We start from the raw sequence: 18,289 nt of genomic DNA, 5'->3' as shown, positions 1-18,289 counted from the left end.
TCTCACACAAGTGTGACCCATAATTTAAAAAATAAAAAATGAGAACTCATAGTTGCTGATTACTTGCTGCTCCTATGTGATTTACTAATCTCTTTAGTGTAGTACGGCCAATTGCTTAACAACAAATCCTTATCCTTATTATAAAATAAATCAAACACTTCATTCAAATAATTGGAGCCAATCCAATCATTTTAATTATTTTAATCACTCTTCCAAAAATAATCCAAGGAAGATGAAATTCCGGCGTCACTCTACACTAAGCAGAATTTGATTAAGGTAAAAGGAGCAGATCGAATGTGAGGGCAGTAGTTGATGACAACCGCAGCGTCGGTCGCACGTGCGGAGGGTCACCCATTGTAACGTGCGAAAGCACTCCACATTCCACAATGATTGTCTGTTTCCGCTGGAAGGCTGGCTGATGCGGCTTTCTTTCAATCGGAGCATCAATTCTCACTCTCTCTCTCTCTATCTACACTTACTACTACAACGCTAGCTTGTCGCAATCTCCAAAATCTCTAGAGAGAGAAAATTGCTTCACTGTTCTTTACTGTTTCCCTTCTATCACTACAGCTCTCAACTCAACTTTACAGCTATACTTTCCATCTCTCTCTCTCTCCTTTTCCATGAACTGAAAGCCTGAAATGAGCTCCCACCGCTGCTTCACAGATCGAATCTAACTCTGTCCAGGTATTCGCTTTGTTTACTGGTGTATTTAAATCAATCGCGCTTTACGTTATGTAAGTTATTGGAAAAAGGATTCAACGAAACGCACGGTTCACTGCTTTGATTGTTGTCCGCCGTATCAGTGCTTGATTCTCGAAGCAGTTATCTGAATTGCGCAGATTGTTTGTCTGTTTCTGTGAATGTATGCTTTTATTTTTTGTATTTTTATCTTTCTGTTCAGTTTGGGGGAATTTCGTAGCTGCGTAAGCGAGCAAACTCTTTTTGCTATAAGTAAAATTCCGTGTTTGGGGGTTTACACAGTGAGATGAATTTACGCGTTGCGATAGTATTAACTTGTTTTAAAGTGATTGTTGATGAAATAGAGGCGCTTATGAAGCAGATTTTGTAATTTATAATGGAGCTTTTAAGCTTTTCAATATCCGGAATAGTTTTTTATTTTTATTTTTTCCACATATAAAGACGAAGTTGTATATGCATTCAGGAATATAGTGACACTTGCTGAACTTAAATTAAGAAGAGGTTAATTTTGCTTAATGTGCACGAGTGGGCAGTGGGACATGATCTAATGTTTATCTCCAAGGATGGAAGTTGGAAATAATGAAAATTGTGCTTAAAAAGAACAGGATGTGTAGGAATGTCACAACTTCCTCTCATTGCTTAACTTAATCGTTTCATTAACTGCTAAGTTACATAGCAAGCCCTTGCTTGTGCATAGAATTCTCATTAGCTCTATTGGATTTGATTGGTAAACACTTCCTTGCACTTATTTATTTATTATTATTTTTTAAAAGTGCTTCCTTAAGTTGAAAGGCTAACTTAGCATCAATGATGTTTCATCCCATAATTCTTGGCTGTACGGTACTCCTATGATATTGTTAAATTTGAGTTAAGTAGTTGTCTAGATTTGACTTTTGATCAACTTAACCACATTGCATTCTTATGCAATGTCACAACCTTAAATCTGTTGAGATATAGCCACATAAAAGCAGTGGGAGTGCAGAACAGAGTCCATTGAATTTCTTTGAAACTTAATAGGTTTTGTAATTCACTGGAAAATGATATTTGTTTGTGAAATTCAGTTAAAGTTTGAGTGAGTAGATACAGTTGCCTTACTGTAGTTATTTTAATCTAAATTCTGGTGCTGAATGGAAACACCTGTAATTAGTATATGACTATATTCATTGAGAAAGTTATCTGAACAAGTTCTTATTATTCTCTGCATTTCACTATTTTCAAGATGATGATCATATGCTTTTGTCCTCCCAGGGAGCTAAAATATCTTTGTAAAGTGGCTTCTCTTTTGTATCATCAAGTTTTTAACTGTATGTCCACGGGAGCAATCACTCAGCCTGTTGCCTCAAATGATTTGCAATAATCCTATGCTTGACCAGTGCCAAAATGGGCAGATTTTGTCTGAATTCTGGGCAGCCATTGCTTTTATACACCCTGTTACTCTGCATTTTGGTAGAAGTGCAACCTCTTAGTCCTGATGGTAAGATGTCTATTCTATGTTAAATATGTTCTTCCCTACTTGCTTTATGTACTTTAGAAGTTAAGCTCCATTGAACTATAACATTTGGAATTGGGAGCATGTTAGTAAATACTCAATGAATTCAATGAAAATCCAAGTCTAGTGCCATTATCAGACCCTTAAACAAGGGATTTTACATGTGTATTATACAGCATAAATTTTCAGTAGTTTATAGATGAAGATTCTCAGGAGTATATAGATATGTTTTTCTCCCTAATCATCTCTTATTTCTTTTCAGTTTGTAATCATTTTCTGTATAGATGAAATGCATTGAATAGTGATATACTGGTTATCCATAAGGGGAACTCTCAGCCATCTCGTTTCAGCCTCTTTAGTTTGTGCTACAACTATTATCAATAGAATCTCAGGTTTTCTATTTTTGCCAAGTTAATATAGAACATCACATGTCTTTGCAGGTCAAGCACTTGTTAACTTTAAAACAGCACTAATTAGTTCAGATGATGTTCTTCACCAGTGGAGACCTGAAGATCCTGACCCATGTAGGTGGAAAGGAGTAAAATGTGACCCCAAATCAAAGCGAGTTACATCCTTGTGAGTTTCTTTTGTATTCTGAAAATATTTTAAATCCTTTTTGATATTGTATTTTGGGTGAACATTCATCGACATATTTGTTTAAGAAACAAAAGTTGGTTTCTTAATATGTTTTATGTTCTTTCAAAAAATATGTTTTATGTATTAATTTGGTTCAAATTGTTGGGTCAGTAATCCTATCCTGATATTACTCCATGAAATTGTTGATGGATGAGATTCATCTGTTTTGACAACCGTAGATGATATGAGTTCCAAGGTTGGACAACTTAGTCACCACTTTCTTCAAGATCAAATGTTTTCTATTTGTTCAAACATAATTCCAGCATTTTTAAAGATTGCAACTTGTTTGCCTTGTGTGTTTGGCTTTCTTTTGTATATGCTTGTCTTACCTGATAGAGAAAAGTCACTGCCAATTTAAGAGTACACACAAACACATTCTTAAAATTTTAAGCATTTTCAATTCATTTTAGTTGGATGCAGAAGTTTAAATTGAAACTCCTAATGGTTATTGTTATTTACTGATCTAGGAGCCTACCTAATCACAAGTTGAGTGGACCTATATCACCAGACATCGGGAAACTACAACAGTTGCAATTCTTGTACGAATCCCTATCTCCACTTTCTCTAAAATGCTTACAGTTGTTGCAAATCTGCTAATACAATGTTGTATTTGCAGATCACTTCATGACAACAACTTTTATGGGGAAATACCTTCTCAGTTGGAAAACTGTACAATGCTGAAGTCTTTGTAAGTATCTGCTGCAGTTCAGTGAAGACTCTTCTTTTTCTGATATTTTCAAAAGCTAAATGAAGAGGAATGGCTATATTACAGTTAAAACTCTCTTTGGTCACAGATTGGAGTCAATGTTCCCTTTTGTATTTTCAACTGAATGATCTTTGACAATTATATACCTCTTTTGCCCATTGATATTAGTCAAAGATCACTAGTTAGTGCAGATTAATTATGTATAAGGGATTCTTCTGCTTAATTTACTTGCTCATTTCAAGTACCCTGCATTATTAATCTCTCTTTATCACAGGTTTTTGCAGGGTAATTATTTGAGTGGACTGATTCCTGATCAACTGGGAAACTTTCTTGATCTTGAAAATATGTGAGATTCTTTTCCTCATGTCAGTTTCTTGGTATTTTTATGCTTATGCATGCTGGTTTCAGCATTCTTGTGTGGGACTGTTATAACTGAGTCTGACCTGGACAAGGTTACCTGGTAGTCTGGTACTGCACTGGCAGATGTTTTTGTTTCTTTCTAAAATTATAATGGAGATAAGCATCAAATTCTTCACTGTCAATGTTCTTGAGGGTATGATAGATATTTTTATTTCCCAATTAGAGTGTTACATATTTTGACACTCATCAATCATCATCACTCCCAAGTTTGGTACTAGTAATATTCTGCACTCTTTTCCCAAAGATGTATAATTCTGTAGGTCCTCTTGTCAATTACTTCTGTTTATGCAAGGTTGATTTGGCTGTCAAAAGAAAGAGCATTCATATATCTCTTTGATGTAGGTTTGTGTATATATTCATGCATTCATATTGATAATGTTAACCTATTACATGGCAATGAGACCAACCTGTTTTAATGAGCAAAAGCTGTGGCACTTAGCAGTCCCCAATTAACAGCAAATCATGATAAATTCTGATTGGGTAGCCTGAGCAGTTTTCGGTAATCCAATCAATGATTTTCAGGGATCTTTAGTAATGATAATTTGCTTTGTGCAGGGATCTCTCTAGTAACTCTCTCAGTGGAAATGTTCCGCAATCACTTGGGAAGTTAGACAAACTCATATCATTGTGAGTGAAATTATTCCATATCGATTACTACTTTGAACACCACAATTCATTTTCATTTTTATCTTTCTTTTCTCTTGATAATAATTTTTATTTTTTGTTCACACAATGTGGACAGCAATGTGTCAAATAATTTCCTGACTGGACAAATACCTTCTGATGGTCGTCTTGCCAACTTCCCTAGTGACTCGTAAGTAACAAATTTTAGAAACCTTTTTCATATATGATGGATTGGTATTTTTCTGAGTAATTTTTAGGGTCTAGATTTGGTCCTCATATCCGATAAATTATACAGCATACACTTGAACTGTCAGGCATCTATTTGGCTTGTGATGCAGCACTCGGCTTATACAAGTATACAACTAATAAAATATTCTGATTTAGAAGTGCGTCTTATTTCAGCAATGCCATTTTACAATCTGTTGTATTTTAGTTCTTCTGTTAACATTTACTTCATCAATTATGGCATCCTTATTTGCCATTTTTCCAAACAGAATTGCAAATAATGTTGGTGTTGTTAAGTTATCTTTCAAGTTTTAACTTAGTGCAGATACAATGCACAATGTCTTTTGATCATAACAACTTATGTAGTGGAAGTGCATATATAATGGTGTGCCTAGGGTGCAGTTGTATCCCCATTGAATAAAGAAAAACCTGAAAGAATTGGGTACGGTAGAAAATGTATGTTAGAGATTTTGGCCACAAAGAGAGTGCCTTCATATAAGTATTATTAACAAGCTTGAATTTTGATATTTGCAACTTAGAGCAGTAGAGCACATAAGATGTATCTTTTAAATGCTGATCTCTAATGCTTATTTGCAGCTTTCTTGGAAATCGTAAATTGTGTGGTCAGCAAATTAATGCACTCTGCAAAAGTAGTGCTGGAGGTCCTATGCCATTTTCCCAGCCTCCTTCTGGTAAATCATCATTTTAAATTTGGTGAAATTTCCCGTGAGGCTATCTTCTGATTGTCTGCCAGATTACAACAACTATACATTATGAAGGATTACTTTTTATTTTTTGATGTCCGTTCTATTGCTATATAAGGAAGTACCTAAATGCTATTTCAAGCAAGGAAACTAATTCATATCCGATTAAATAGTACGAATGCCATTGGCCAACAGACTTGGCATCCTCATATCTGTAAACCTTTTTCCTTGTGCTAATATTTTGACTTTTGCATGTATATTTGTTGGGTTATGTATATGAATTATGTTCTTGTCTCATACTAACACTCTACTGATAATTTCTAGGCCCAGCCAAGTAGTATTTCAATTATGATATACACTAGAGTTTTATTTGTTATTTTGGTATACTGCTAATTAAAAGCTCAACTCTCAAATTGACTTTTAATTTAACAGCTAAGTTTTAGTGTTTGCATGTCTCCTCTCTCTCCCTTTCACACTTGTCTCTCTCTTTATCTATTTAGTATTTACCACTCAATCTATTTTCATTTTCCTGTTTACCTTTAAAAGTCTCTTACCATTGTAACAAAATCTATTATCTCTGATTTTTCAGCCCAAAATCAAAATAAGAAAAAAGATTCAGAGAGAATGCTTATAAGTGCTTCAGCCACTGTGGGTGCTTTGCTTTTGGTTGCATTGATGTGTTTCTGGGGCTGCTTCCTCTACAAGAGGCTGGGTAAAAATGATGGTAGAGGCCTTGCGATGGATGTTGGTGCAGGTGTCTATCCTTCACTTAAGTATAAATAGTGAATTTAAAGTTCATTTTATTGTGACCTTTGCTCTGCAGTTTATTTTGTTCCTTTATCAAAGACCTTACAAGTTTCCATGCTTTCAGGTGCTTCAATCGTAATGTTCCATGGAGATTTGCCATACTCTTCAAAGGATATTATAAAGAAGTTGGAGACACTGAATGAAGAACACATTATTGGTTCTGGTGGATTTGGGATGGTATACAAGCTTGCAATGGATGATGGCAAGGTGTTTGCCTTGAAAAGAATTGTCAAAATGAATGAGGGCTTAGATAGATTTTTTGAAAGGGAACTTGAAATTCTTGGAAGCATTAAACACAGGCACCTGGTAAATCTGCGAGGATATTGCTATTCTCCAACATCAAAGTTGTTAATATATGATTTCTTACCTGGAGGCAGCCTAGACGAAGTTCTGCATGGTAAGAACACTTTCTCCACTATTATATCATAATCATATAATGTGCATTTATTTTTTAAAATCAAATAATAAACACACGGGTGAATGACATGGGAATGGAATGGAGATATTTTATGTTCTTAGAAGCAATTGTCATTTTCCCAATACAATTGAGTATCAATCATTATTTACCTTTGTTTAGAGTTTGAACTGCAATATAATATAGCAATTTCTTTTGTTGATTTCTACTAACTGATTAATTGTATCCTCATCAAGTGTGTGTTTTTTCCTGTTTATGTTTTTCCCTTTCTTGGGTGAAACTTTTGTGGAAGTAATTGCTTGGTGTCTTGACTCCTGCGCAGAGAAATCTGAGCAATTGGACTGGGATACACGAGTAACTATAATCATGGGAGCCGCAAAAGGGCTGGCATATTTGCATCATGATTGTTCACCTCGGATAATACACCGTGACATAAAGTCTAGCAACATCTTGCTTGATGGTAATTTTGCAGCATGTGTATCTGACTTTGGATTGGCCAAATTACTACAAGATGAGGAGTCTCACAAAACAACAATTGTAGCAGGCACATTTGGATATTTGGCTCCAGGTTGGATGATTGAACATTATTATCATTTTCTGTTTATTGTACTTATGGTAAATATGGATGTGGTCTCATAGATACTCCTATTGGCGACTCCAATTCTTTTAGTAATCTCATGTGCAGACACGCATGATGAACACCTTGACTGGTTAATTGAGATGATTGCTAGAGAGTAGAGGCAAATAGCTATTACATGATTTGTAGCACAAAATCTTTTGAACTCTGTTCCTTGATGCATTCTTGCTGCATAATTTTCATGCTAGGCATACAGAGACAATATGCACTAGGAATGTGAGAGACCAGAAAACATTGAAGGCCTTTGATGCAGATCCTTATCCACACATTTGTCATTTTTTGGACATATGAGCATTTGCTAGATTGGTCTACTTATATTTTATTGTCTTCTCTAAGTTCTCTTCTGCATCATAATTTGTATTCTTGTCCTTCAAATATCTGGACCTGGAATGCACTTGCAGATTTCTGATTCTTCCATCAGTGATGTGGGTTTTTCTCTAATACCCCCTTTCTTTTGCAGAATATATGCAGAGTGGCAGAGCCACAGAAAAGTCAGATGTATACAGTTTTGGGGTTCTGGTGCTTGAAATATTAAGTGGAAGTCGTCCAACCGATGCATCCTTCATCGAGAAGGGCCTAAACATTGTTGGCTGGGTATGCTTCTCTATTGTTTTTTGTTTTGTTTTGTTTGTTGTTTTTATTTTGTTTTAAAAATATTTTTGCCACTTGGAGAGTGTGGTATGACTGGATGATTTACTTGCTAGATCCCAACACAGTACTGCATACTAGATATCAAGAAGGGTAAGAAGAAAGCTAGTATTTGTCCCAATTATTAGAAAAAATAAAAAACAAAAACAACAACAACAAACAATCAAACTAGCCCAGACTTATTACTGGAAATAAGAAACCAAATCTGTTTGAATTTAAAAAAGATTCTATAAACTCTCAACACCAGTTCAAAATTAAACTCAATAATAAAAAAAACGTATTGTAATCAGCTCTAATTTGCAGCAACAAACTAGGATTTTTCCATGGTTTTTGTTCCTTTGTGTAGCCAAAGTTGGTGGCTCACACTTTGCATTTCAGTGAATGTGTGAAAAGTAATGAAAAACATGCTCTGCCAGTCTGCCTGATTGACTGGACATTGTTCTTCCCTTGAACTGCACTTATCAGACAAGTATTGAACTCAGATATCTAAATATACTAGCCCCATTTAAGCTCCCTCTACTGTTATTGAATTGATGAATGAACCCAAAATTGGTAGGATGTACTCTAAACTTTGAATGTTGACTAGTATCCTAACATTGAACTAAGAGACTGTCTGTATTTAAATATTACACCAATGATTTAGAATTGGAGTTCTTTCAGTTACCCTGCTAAAATCCATTTCTGGTTGTAAAATATTCAGCCTTTGTGGAACCCACATTTCTAGGATATTCCCAGTGCCATATAAAATTGTCTTGTTTAATACATTCCTTTTTCATATTTCAGTTAAATTTTCTGGTCACTGAGAACAGACCACAGGACATAGTTGATCCACTCTGTGAAGGCATGCAGCAAGAAAGCCTTGATGCCCTGCTTTCAATTGCAATACAATGCGTCTCTTCTAACCCAGAGGATCGACCCACTATGCACAGGGTACTCCAGAAACTTGAATCTGAAGTCATGACTCCATGTCCCAGTGACTTCTATGACTCAAACTCTGATTGAAGGAATAATGCTAAAAAAAGCAAGGGAGATATGCTTCTGCAGCTTCATTCAACAACAAAAAAATGCACATAGCTAATCACAAGTGTCGATATCAAGTTATCAACCCACAATCTACAATCGTCAATTTCTGCTCTGTTTCATTGTGTACTCAGATTTATGATCCATCAATCTGCAATCAAGCTTGTTCTTCTTCCACGTGTATGCAATGTTCATTAGGGATTCAGCATCTGCATTAGAATTTTCATCTCATTTCCTACTTCCCTTTTTCTTTCTTTCTAGGCCTTCACTTTTTTCTGCTTTTAAATTTATTTGTATATGAAAGGATTGCATTCCTTCGAACTTGCCCTTTTCTAGATTAATAGGATTTCTGTAATTATACTGCATACGATACGATTGCTGGCATTGCACCAATTCGTTTTTGAACTACGCAGTTTATCTGTCTTTGATTTAGACATCCATGCTGTCACGCTGGTATATTATAACACCAAATTTGGCACAATCATAATTACAATGCATCATCATTATTTTTGTATATTACACTGGTCGAGATGAGTTTTTGTTGCAGAATGTGTTCATACTTCATATAAACCCAATATACAATTCTCTTTTAAAAATAATAAGCTCACATGAAAGCCAGAATGTGAGACTATATATAACTCAACTTGTAAAACAGTACGAAAGTTACTCTATGCATGATGCCCGTCGTCCACAGTCCCCCTTCTCATCATCTGTACAAACTCCTCAAAGTTGATCTTCCCATCCTACAAGGTGAAATTTATCCCCCGTAAGAACTTTTAGTGCCTTGACAGATGAAACTAGTATAGAAATGAGTGAGGATAAAGTTTGGGCACGATTTTTCTTACGTTATCTGTATCCACATCGTTAAGGATCTCATCAATTGTAGCTTCATCGCCCATGCCATATCCTGTCATAGCATGCCTAAGCTCGTCTCTGGTAATGTGTCTGGTGAACACAAATGGCACAGTTATAGAACGTTCGGAAATGACATTTTCAAATAATAATAATAATAATAATAATAATAATAATAATAATAATAAGCATACCCGCTGCCATCCTTATCGAAATAATTAAAAGCCCTGTGCAAGTTCTCGTCACTCTCAAGCCTATGCCGATGCATGGTGACAGTAATGAATTCAATGTAGTCTATAGTCCCGCTCTTGTCAACATCGGCCTGAGATGGTATTGATACTGTGTTACCTCAACTTAGCGATAAACTGATCCGTGCAGTGTGTGTAGATATGAAGCATTAAAAAAAAAAAAAAAGTATTAGAAGTTCTTACGGCATCCATAAGCTGTTTTATTTCCGACTCTGGGAGCTTGGATCCCAGCTTAGCTAACCCGGTTTTTAGTTCTTCGTACGTGATGCTGCCACTCCTATCAGTGTCGATGTTGTTGAACATCTCTTTCAGCCCCTTGATTTCTTCTTCTGGCATGGTTTCTGCAATGACCTACAAGTAACATGGTGTGATTTCCCTTCTTACCTCTACATCAACGAAACTTTAGGGGGGCGTGGCTATTAAACTGGTACCTTTAGAGCAAGCTGCTTCATCTTGTTCATTGCTCTAAATTGCCTCATTCTGATCAAAACAGCACTATGAATAGGTTTGTCTGATGCAACACCGTCTTCCTTGAGCCATGGATGTTCTGTACCACGTAGAACGATATAAACTTTACTGGGCATTAACACCATAAACTAAGGTTTTGGTAAGAGAATTTAAGGTTAATATGCACCTACCAAGGGCTTCAGCTGCAGTTATCCGGTTTTTGGGATCCACTGTCAACATTTTTCTGATAAGATCCTTTGCACTGGGAGATATGGATGGCCACGGAGAGCTTTCAAGATCAAGTTGGGCCTTCAAAATTTCTTCAAATATTGCCTTCTCAGTTTCTAGGGCACCATTACAAAGATTATTATCAAGACAAAGAAATATAGTTGTTAGAATCTTAAGATTAGGCCAAGGTTAGTCAAAATTCCACTTACCAGCCCAGAATGGAGGAAATCCACTCAAAAGGATATATAAAATGACTCCAGCACTCCAGACATCTATCTCCTTGCCATACCTACGACGCAACACCTCAGGTGCAACATAGTAAGCGCTTCCAACAATATCCTTGTATATTTCACCTGAAGAATGATTGTCATTTAGATTCACGGTTATCAAAATTGATGTTCATTGCCACCGCTTCGAAATTTGAATAGCGGGCAGAAATTGATTCCTTCTTATTATACACTATAAGATACTGAGGATAACTCCATAATCGGAAAGCTTGTTGATACGATAAACTACAGAAATTTTTTATGTAGATATGATATTTCAAAAATCATTACTTTCACCATTTCAAACCGCATTCAAATTTAAAGCAAGATAGTGACTTGCTTATTAGTAGGTATAGATACTATTTTCTGCTACGAAAGATAACATTCCATTTCTCTCTTGTTCTCCCCGAACCAAATCTAAAGCAACAACTTCAAGTAGTTTTTCATTTTATGAATCTTTTCATATCGTAACTTTGGTCTATCCAAGTGACAGTATATTCTCATGCCCATGAAACACGATAACATATGCCACACAAAGTCACAGGAAAAGTTAACCTAAGACTGTGGATAGGGACAAAAGGAAATTAAAACATCCCTTGACCTGGTTGACCTGTCACTCTCGCATTGACCCGGTCATGCTTGACCCAAACTAAAATCTACCCACACATGATTTTTGTTTGTCACAAAGGTCCCAACACTATCAAAGTCTCCTTTTAACAATCATATCAAACCCAAAATTTCTTCCTTTTTGATCCCTTTCTCCACTTGACTACAAATGAATTCTTCATTCTAATCCTTTAACCACAAAACCCCGCCAAACAAGCATCTAACCGAGTAATTAACTTATCAAAGACGAGGCTTTGGTCTGGCTCTGATACCAAATTGAAGCTGTTCTCCATCTCAACTAAAAGCCTAAGCTAATAGTTGGATTGCACATTAACGATTTCACTCCTAGGAAGGGGAAGTATCATTTTCTCTTAAGACTAAACTGAATGAAAATGAAATTACATAGAAACAAGATATCTTCATCCAGCTATCCTTGTACTGTAAAGTAGGATTATTGGCAAGAATGAGTGAAATTCATAGCTGGCAATGCTAATATGGAGGACATAGTGATGATGAAGTCCTATGAACATAGTAAACTAATGTCTTCTAAAGTTTCAAAAATTAATCATATTCATAACTCAATTAAAAAAATTTAAACTTTACCTTCTTCAATGAAGACAGAGAGTCCAAAATCTGTGGCCTTTAGGGGAGAATCATCATCTTTACTGACAAGCAAGAAATTCTCAGGTTTAAGGTCCCTATGCATCACTCCCATGAAGTGGCAAACATGAACCACATTCACAATCTGTCTCCCAATCCTCGCCGCCTCTTTCTCGGAGTAATTCCCCTTGGCCGTGATCCGGTCAAAAAGCTCCCCGCCGGAGCAAAGCTCCATCACCACATACAGATTCTCCCCGTCCTCATAGGCGCCCTTGAACTCCACGATGTTGGGCTGCCCAGTCAAATGCTGGAGCATCAAAACCTCCCTCCTCACGTCCTCAATGTCCTTGGGAGTCACAAGCTTCGCCGTTGAAATGGATTTGCATGCGTATTTAAACCCTGTCGCCTTCTCCGTGCACAGATATGTGATCCCGAACTGCCCTCTCCCCAGCTCTCGATCAAGATCGTACACTGTTCTAATGTCCACATATGGCTTTCCAAGAATGGGTCCCACCGGGGAAGCTGACGGCATTGGTTTTTGCGGCGGCGGCGGCGGTTCAGTTCGTTGTTCTAGAATGGGGACTGGACGATACGCAGAAGAGCTTGATAGTATTGGGATTTCACGAACTTTTGAGCAGCAGAGCCCCATTTTTTTGCAGAGGGAGAAGAAAGGATTGGTGGGGTGGAAGGGACAGAATTCAGAGAATGGGCGATTTATATAGGAAGTGTAATCGGTGAAGTTAATGAAACTTTGTGCTTTTTAAGGTGCTTTGCTTTTGCCTTTGGAGTGTTCTTTCTTTCTTTCTGGTTGTCTTATTGAAGCTGCTTGATGTATTATATATAATGGGTTTTGGCACCTTTTTCAACTTCATACGCTTTCTCTACTAATATTCTTTGCCTTTGTTTGTATACAGTATCTGGTATCTCTGTTTTTTTTTTAATCAATATAATTGTTTAAACCGCACAACATTGCAGCTGTTAGGTCTCGATTTTTTGTTATTTAAGTTTAAATCTTGCCTAACTCTGGAAGAGGTGAATTACGAGTCCCATGTACACAATATTGCAGAAGGCATTGGGTGTTAGTTAGGCCCTCGAGGGGTGCCTAAAGAGCTGATTAATTCGAATATATTGTATCTATTTTTCTCACTCAGGACTATGAGTTGTTAAACTGTTACAATACCACATAATTAGTTCGAAAAAAAAAATCGACTTGGCCGAGTTGATCAAGTCGGTCGAGTAAGGCGCCTGACTCGGCCGGCGCTCAAATCGGTGCTTAGGTCGCCTAGTCGGCAGGGTAGTCAGTCGACTGATTAAAAGCCGTGTGGGGCTGAAATCGCTCAACTTAGGAGCGTCTAGCACTTAGTCCTTGCCTAGACCGCTGCCTGGGCTAATTTTTTACAATAATACTTATATAGTCACAAGGACGGGTTCAATAATATTTAAGAAAAATGATTAATATTCGAAACTCTACAGCAACAGGTAATTGGCTCTATCGGCCGAAGTGTGGCCCTTTTGGGAGAAAAGAAAGACTATAAGGTGATGATCGAAATATCTGATTACTCTTTGTTTTTTTTTTTTTTTTTTTTTTTTTTTTTTTTGAGTGGTACTCTTAAAAGACAAAGACATGGAAACGTGTTAGGGGGTCGAATTTTCATATGAAAACATGTGCTGTTGAGACGAAGCCCAAAGATCTTTGTTTTGTCAGGGTTGTGGGATCTTTGTTGGTTTGGGCTGGGCCACATACAAAACGACACCACATTTCTACAGAATATCAGAGTAAACAAATTAAAACTTAACCATAGACAATACATAGTACTAATACAACAAAGCTGAAAACCCCATGGCTGCATGAAGGGAATGTGTCTTAATCTTCCCAATTACACAAACAACAAACCAGTCCAGTAAGTTGGTTTAGTTTGATTACCTCTAGGAGGTCTGACCATGGTCGATAGTCCTCACGCAATTGGGGTGCACTTCATACCCGCACTCGAGGCACTGGTAAGCCCACCCATGCCCCTGCTCGTCGCACTCACAACATATGTAAGCTCCACCCCCAGTCCCTTCCGAGACCAGACTTAGCTCATGCTTATGCCCCCCGTGGTGCTTCGATTTTGGAAGCCATTTCGCCTCTTCGTCCATCTCCCTCTCCAGCGCCTCCATTCTCGCCTTTGTGAAGGGATATGCATTTTCTTTATACAGGCATACAAGGTTCCTCCCTTGTTTGCTCAGAGTTTTGCCATCAGGCCCCAAGATTACCAAGCTGGGAATCCCTCTAATGTCGAAATACTTTCTTAGGTTCTTGGCATTTGGATCACCAAAAGGGAGTGCCAACCATGGCATCGCCTCGAAATAGCCTTCGAATTCCATTTCCCCATCGTCGCTCGACACATAAACTATTTCAAAATCCTCACCCTCGGGTAGCCTCTGCTTAATCTTTTGGTAAACCGAGATTAGCTTGGAAGTAAACTTCAACCCCGGGACACACCATTTGGCTGAGAAATACAGCCCGATTGTTTTACCAGTTAACGAAGTGACAGGCACCTGCAATGCAAAGATATTTTGAGTGTTACTGACTCTGTTACAATGCAATATCCGTTCATAACTACTTTCTCAACCTACTGAAGCACAAAGAGTCAATACTGCCTCCACTGAGGCTCAAATCCACAACCTACCCATATGGGAGTCTGGCTGCAATGCAAAGATATAATGCAGAAACAAGTTGCAATTTTGTATTAACATTAAGTCCACCCAAGCTGGAATTCAGCATTCTTGCTAAAGTACTTACCTTTCCCATTGTGGAGTGGCCTAAAACAAAATCTCTATTGCTGTTCGTTAACAAGTCTTTCAAAGTCTGCTTTTCGTGTTTCTCCCTCTCGTCCTCTCGCAACTTCTGCAACCTCTCTTTCGTAAACGGAAAAGCTTCCACCCCATACCGATAAACAAGTTCAACCCCATCATAAACTATTGCATCATCTTTGTTATTGTTAGGCTGCAGAACAACCAGGCAAGGAATGCCCTCAACATTGAACCTCTGGTTCAAGGATTTCTTGGTTTCCAGGTCTGAAAATGGAATTGCAAGCCAAGGCATGGATGCCCGGTAAGCAGCAAACGCCTCCGAGTCTTCATCAGACGAAACAAAGACTATCTCAAACCCAGAATTGTAATAGCTAAACTGTTTGTAGACACTGACTAACACTTCGGTAAACTTTTTACATGGCGCATACCAGTTAGCCGAAAAGTATATACCAATAACTTTGGTTCGAAGCTCAGAAATTTTCACCTGTGGGCACCAAATAACCACTTTCATTATGGTGAGAAGCACTAGTTGATGATCTTAGAAACAGAATTTCTGGAAATGATAATTGTGGGCCTCAACCATATAAGAAACTAGATGCTTACATAAAATTAGCAGGATTTGAGGTCTATATATCTACACATATCAGCATACATACAGAGATCAATATATATAACACTGTTAATCCAACTGAAACCATTTCAATCAAGAAAGTAATAAAGCCGATGGAAACCTTAATTATACCCTGCTGCAATTCTGCAAATTGTTGGAAAACAGGGAAATCGTTTTAAACAACATAAGAAAGTGAATCCCAGAGCTTCAAAGTACCTGAGTTCCAGAAGGGGAGAGGAGAAAGTCACGATCTTTGGTGGCAAGAAGAGACAATAAGAATGTGGAGCCAACAGAGACCATCATCTCCTTCTCCGCCTCACCTGCGGCTAACATTTTCTTGATTATTTCTCCATCTGCCACTTCTTCATCTTCCACCTTGAAGTTGAAACCATGGCCGTTGGTTTCAAGCTCCTTCACTTCCCTCATACCCACGCCCCGGTCTCTCTCTCTCTCTCTCTCTTTCAAGAGTTTTGATGTGAACGTAAGGCGGGTGTTGTTGATTTTCTTCACTGAATAATCATTGCGTGCGCAGGCGCAGCATGCATCCCCATCAACATTTAGGAGGTTGTAACACGTAGCATTCTTTTCTCTCTCTCTCCTCTTAGCTACACCTCACCCCTTCAAAGTCCAAAATGTGCTGACGCCGAAATAATGACAAAATTATAAACGTGTACCATGCGCCACACTCCTCGCTAACTACGACCTCTGTTGCAGCCCGGGTTAGAGTCACGACTCACGACGTATCTTTTAGTAGGTTGGTATGCCACACCTGTCAATCACCCGCCACACCCAATCCACCTACTAGTTTAACTAAACAATAAATGAATTTGGGTAACAGGTAGTATTTGAGAGATGAGACCGATATTTAAATTTGTGGCAGGATGAAAATTATGTTTAAAGTTGACAGATCTCTTGTGCACAGTAGCATTTCATCATGGTTGCTGAGTCATTGAGTTGCAATAATTTACATCCTCTTAATGGTCTTAAGTCGGGGTGTGGAGAGCTTTGGAGTTGAGGATTTAACCTTTAGAGAGAGGGTTATTACTTGATAATTACAAGATGTCAAAAGTTTTTAGTAAAAATAGTATTTTAAGTAGTTGATAGGATATACGCCCAACCAGATGGTTCCACCTGCCGACAGAGGTCCCGCATCACCCAGTATCAGTTCGCCATGCGCTGGTCCATTGTCCTACTCCCGATCGGGTCTGCCTGACCGACCGCCCGACCGATTACACTTGGTTACCTGTGCACACCCGCTTTACGTAAACCTATGTGTCAACAACAACAGATGCCAAAGGAACAATTCCTAGCTGAAGACAGGTATGCACCACGTGGTCATCATGCCGGTAGTCCGGTTTGTGTTCCTCTCACCATGCCTATAAATAGCCATGTTCACACTAGTGGAGGGGATTTTTGGACTGAGAGAAGGAGACCACTGAGAGCTTCCCGACCGCCACCCGGTCAAACTTAGAGTTAGGTCGTCCTATTGTTCTGTGTATTAGTACGTAGTTATATTATACAATTAAAAAAATAGCTATATTATATTGTAGTACAAATATATGTGGGTCCACCTCTAATATTTAAGTAAATTCGAATTTTTAGAAATAGGATGAAAAAAATAATATATTTTATGTTCAAAATGAACAATAATAGATGAATATGCAATTGATTCTTAAAGTAAACATATTTGAGATTAAAAAATAAGAGAAGTTGAATGGTGTAGTGCTTAATTTGTGATTTAAGTTCAATTAGCCTAATCTTGGTAATGAACTTAATAAGTTTGGTACTTAGCTTAAGCTTTGAGGATTAAACACCTACAAGTGTTTATAACACACCATTTCTGCTCCTTCCAAAAGGAGTTGGAGGCTCCATCCGGAAGCAGTAATAAAACTCTGGATGAAGTGGTAAGTTTCGGAAGGAGTTTTAAGGACTTCTTAATTATACTGTTTTTTGATGTGTTTTCTTCAAATTTTACCTTTAGGTGTATTCTTCTCGATTGCTTGGTATGATATTTTCAATTTATTTTTTAAGAATTAACATTCATGTTAAATTTTATATCATAATTTACCTTAGCTACTAAAATTACAAAACAGTGAACCAAGGTTGAAAAAATCGTTAGGCACCTGAGGACCATTTAGAGCGCCTAGAGCGATTAATCAAAGCTTAGGCTCGATTTTTGCAACACTGAGTGAACCGAGGAAATCCTCACCGTTGAATCCTTTGTTGCAGGCATATATATAATAGATAACGTGGCGAGCGGAGAAATGGTGCAGTGTGCATGGCAGATTGGGAACCACATCATATACGCTCCTGGCATGGGCTGAGATATATATATAGTTGACTGTTTAAACTTTAAAGATAAGTGTTGGGTGTTGGTATGTGATTGGGCCACGTAATGGTGGACAGATGTGAAGAAGAAGAAGAAGAAGAAATCAAACAAAAATTGTGATGGCGAAAGCTGCAATCTTCAATTCCAAAATCTATTTAATTATCTTATGCTATCAATTTTAGCCGGACACTTGTCCCCTCCTAGCCTCCCACTGATTGCTACATTTCTACTATTGTATCTTATTTATTTTCGTACATTATGTTTCCAGCTTATA

General features: G+C 37.7%; 3 protein-coding genes across 4 annotated transcripts; 1 reads left to right on the top strand and 2 right to left on the bottom strand.

The window, feature by feature from the left end:
* The first annotated feature begins 464 nt into the window (after positions 1–464).
* LOC109149695 (LRR receptor-like serine/threonine-protein kinase FEI 1) lies at positions 465–9,439 on the top strand. 2 transcript variants are annotated; one of them, XM_019297620.1, is made up of 14 exons: positions 465–687; positions 1,951–2,176; positions 2,632–2,767; positions 3,295–3,366; positions 3,444–3,515; positions 3,808–3,879; positions 4,509–4,580; positions 4,696–4,767; positions 5,400–5,490; positions 6,095–6,260; positions 6,378–6,710; positions 7,051–7,296; positions 7,826–7,959; positions 8,797–9,439. In XM_019297620.1, exons 2-14 carry the CDS (start codon positions 2,083–2,085, stop codon positions 9,013–9,015), a joined length of 1,779 nt encoding a protein of 592 aa, XP_019153165.1. In that variant the 5' UTR covers positions 465–687; positions 1,951–2,082; the 3' UTR covers positions 9,016–9,439. The 2 variants fall into 2 exon arrangements, with proteins under 2 accessions (XP_019153165.1, XP_019153164.1); XM_019297619.1 differs by having other exon boundaries at positions 5,400–5,494; positions 6,096–6,260.
* A 127-nt stretch (positions 9,440–9,566) lies between these two features.
* Positions 9,567–13,075, bottom strand: LOC109149696 (calcium-dependent protein kinase 29-like). The gene is made up of 8 exons (XM_019297621.1): positions 12,284–13,075; positions 11,018–11,161; positions 10,772–10,924; positions 10,565–10,680; positions 10,317–10,484; positions 10,080–10,207; positions 9,879–9,978; positions 9,567–9,776 (listed from the first exon to the last, which is right to left on the bottom strand). Exons 1-8 carry the CDS (start codon positions 12,927–12,929, stop codon positions 9,702–9,704), a joined length of 1,530 nt encoding a protein of 509 aa, XP_019153166.1. The 5' UTR covers positions 12,930–13,075; the 3' UTR covers positions 9,567–9,701.
* A 979-nt stretch (positions 13,076–14,054) lies between these two features.
* On the bottom strand, positions 14,055–16,282 carry LOC109149814 (probable nucleoredoxin 2). Its single transcript, XM_019297816.1, has 3 exons — positions 15,903–16,282; positions 15,066–15,560; positions 14,055–14,821 (listed from the first exon to the last, which is right to left on the bottom strand). Exons 1-3 carry the CDS (start codon positions 16,110–16,112, stop codon positions 14,207–14,209), a joined length of 1,320 nt encoding a protein of 439 aa, XP_019153361.1. The 5' UTR covers positions 16,113–16,282; the 3' UTR covers positions 14,055–14,206.
* Positions 16,283–18,289: the final 2,007 nt, after the last annotated feature.

Source organism: Ipomoea nil, unplaced genomic scaffold (genome assembly GCF_001879475.1).
Source record: "Ipomoea nil cultivar Tokyo-kokei standard unplaced genomic scaffold, Asagao_1.1 scaffold2159, whole genome shotgun sequence".
Lineage (NCBI taxonomy): Eukaryota > Viridiplantae > Streptophyta > Magnoliopsida > Solanales > Convolvulaceae > Ipomoea > Ipomoea nil.
The sequence above is the reverse complement of the archived record's forward strand: the minus strand, read 5'-3'. Positions and strand labels throughout refer to the sequence as shown.

Bases quoted from the DNA above. Each gene is read 5' to 3' on its own strand.
- LOC109149695 (XM_019297619.1), top strand. From the start codon at position 2,083: ATGGGCAGATTTTGTCTGAATTCTGGGCAGCCATTGCTTTTATACACC. The intron at 2,177-2,631 runs GTAAGATGTCTA...ATGTCTTTGCAG, and splicing joins GCAACCTCTTAGTCCTGATG to GTCAAGCACTTGTTAACTTT. The intron at 7,297-7,825 runs GTTGGATGATTG...TTTCTTTTGCAG, and splicing joins ATTTGGATATTTGGCTCCAG to AATATATGCAGAGTGGCAGA.
- LOC109149696 (XM_019297621.1), bottom strand. From the start codon at position 12,929: ATGGGGCTCTGCTGCTCAAAAGTTCGTGAAATCCCAATACTATCAAGC. The intron at 10,485-10,564 runs GTACCAGTTTAA...TGTTACTTGTAG, and splicing joins TGAAGCAGCTTGCTCTAAAG to GTCATTGCAGAAACCATGCC. The intron at 9,979-10,079 runs GTATGCTTATTA...TGTGTTCACCAG, and splicing joins TTCGATAAGGATGGCAGCGG to ACACATTACCAGAGACGAGC.
- LOC109149814 (XM_019297816.1), bottom strand. From the start codon at position 16,112: ATGAGGGAAGTGAAGGAGCTTGAAACCAACGGCCATGGTTTCAACTTC. The intron at 15,561-15,902 runs GTACTTTGAAGC...TGGTGCCCACAG, and splicing joins TCTCCCCTTCTGGAACTCAG to GTGAAAATTTCTGAGCTTCG. The intron at 14,822-15,065 runs GTAAGTACTTTA...TTTGCATTGCAG, and splicing joins GCCACTCCACAATGGGAAAG to GTGCCTGTCACTTCGTTAAC.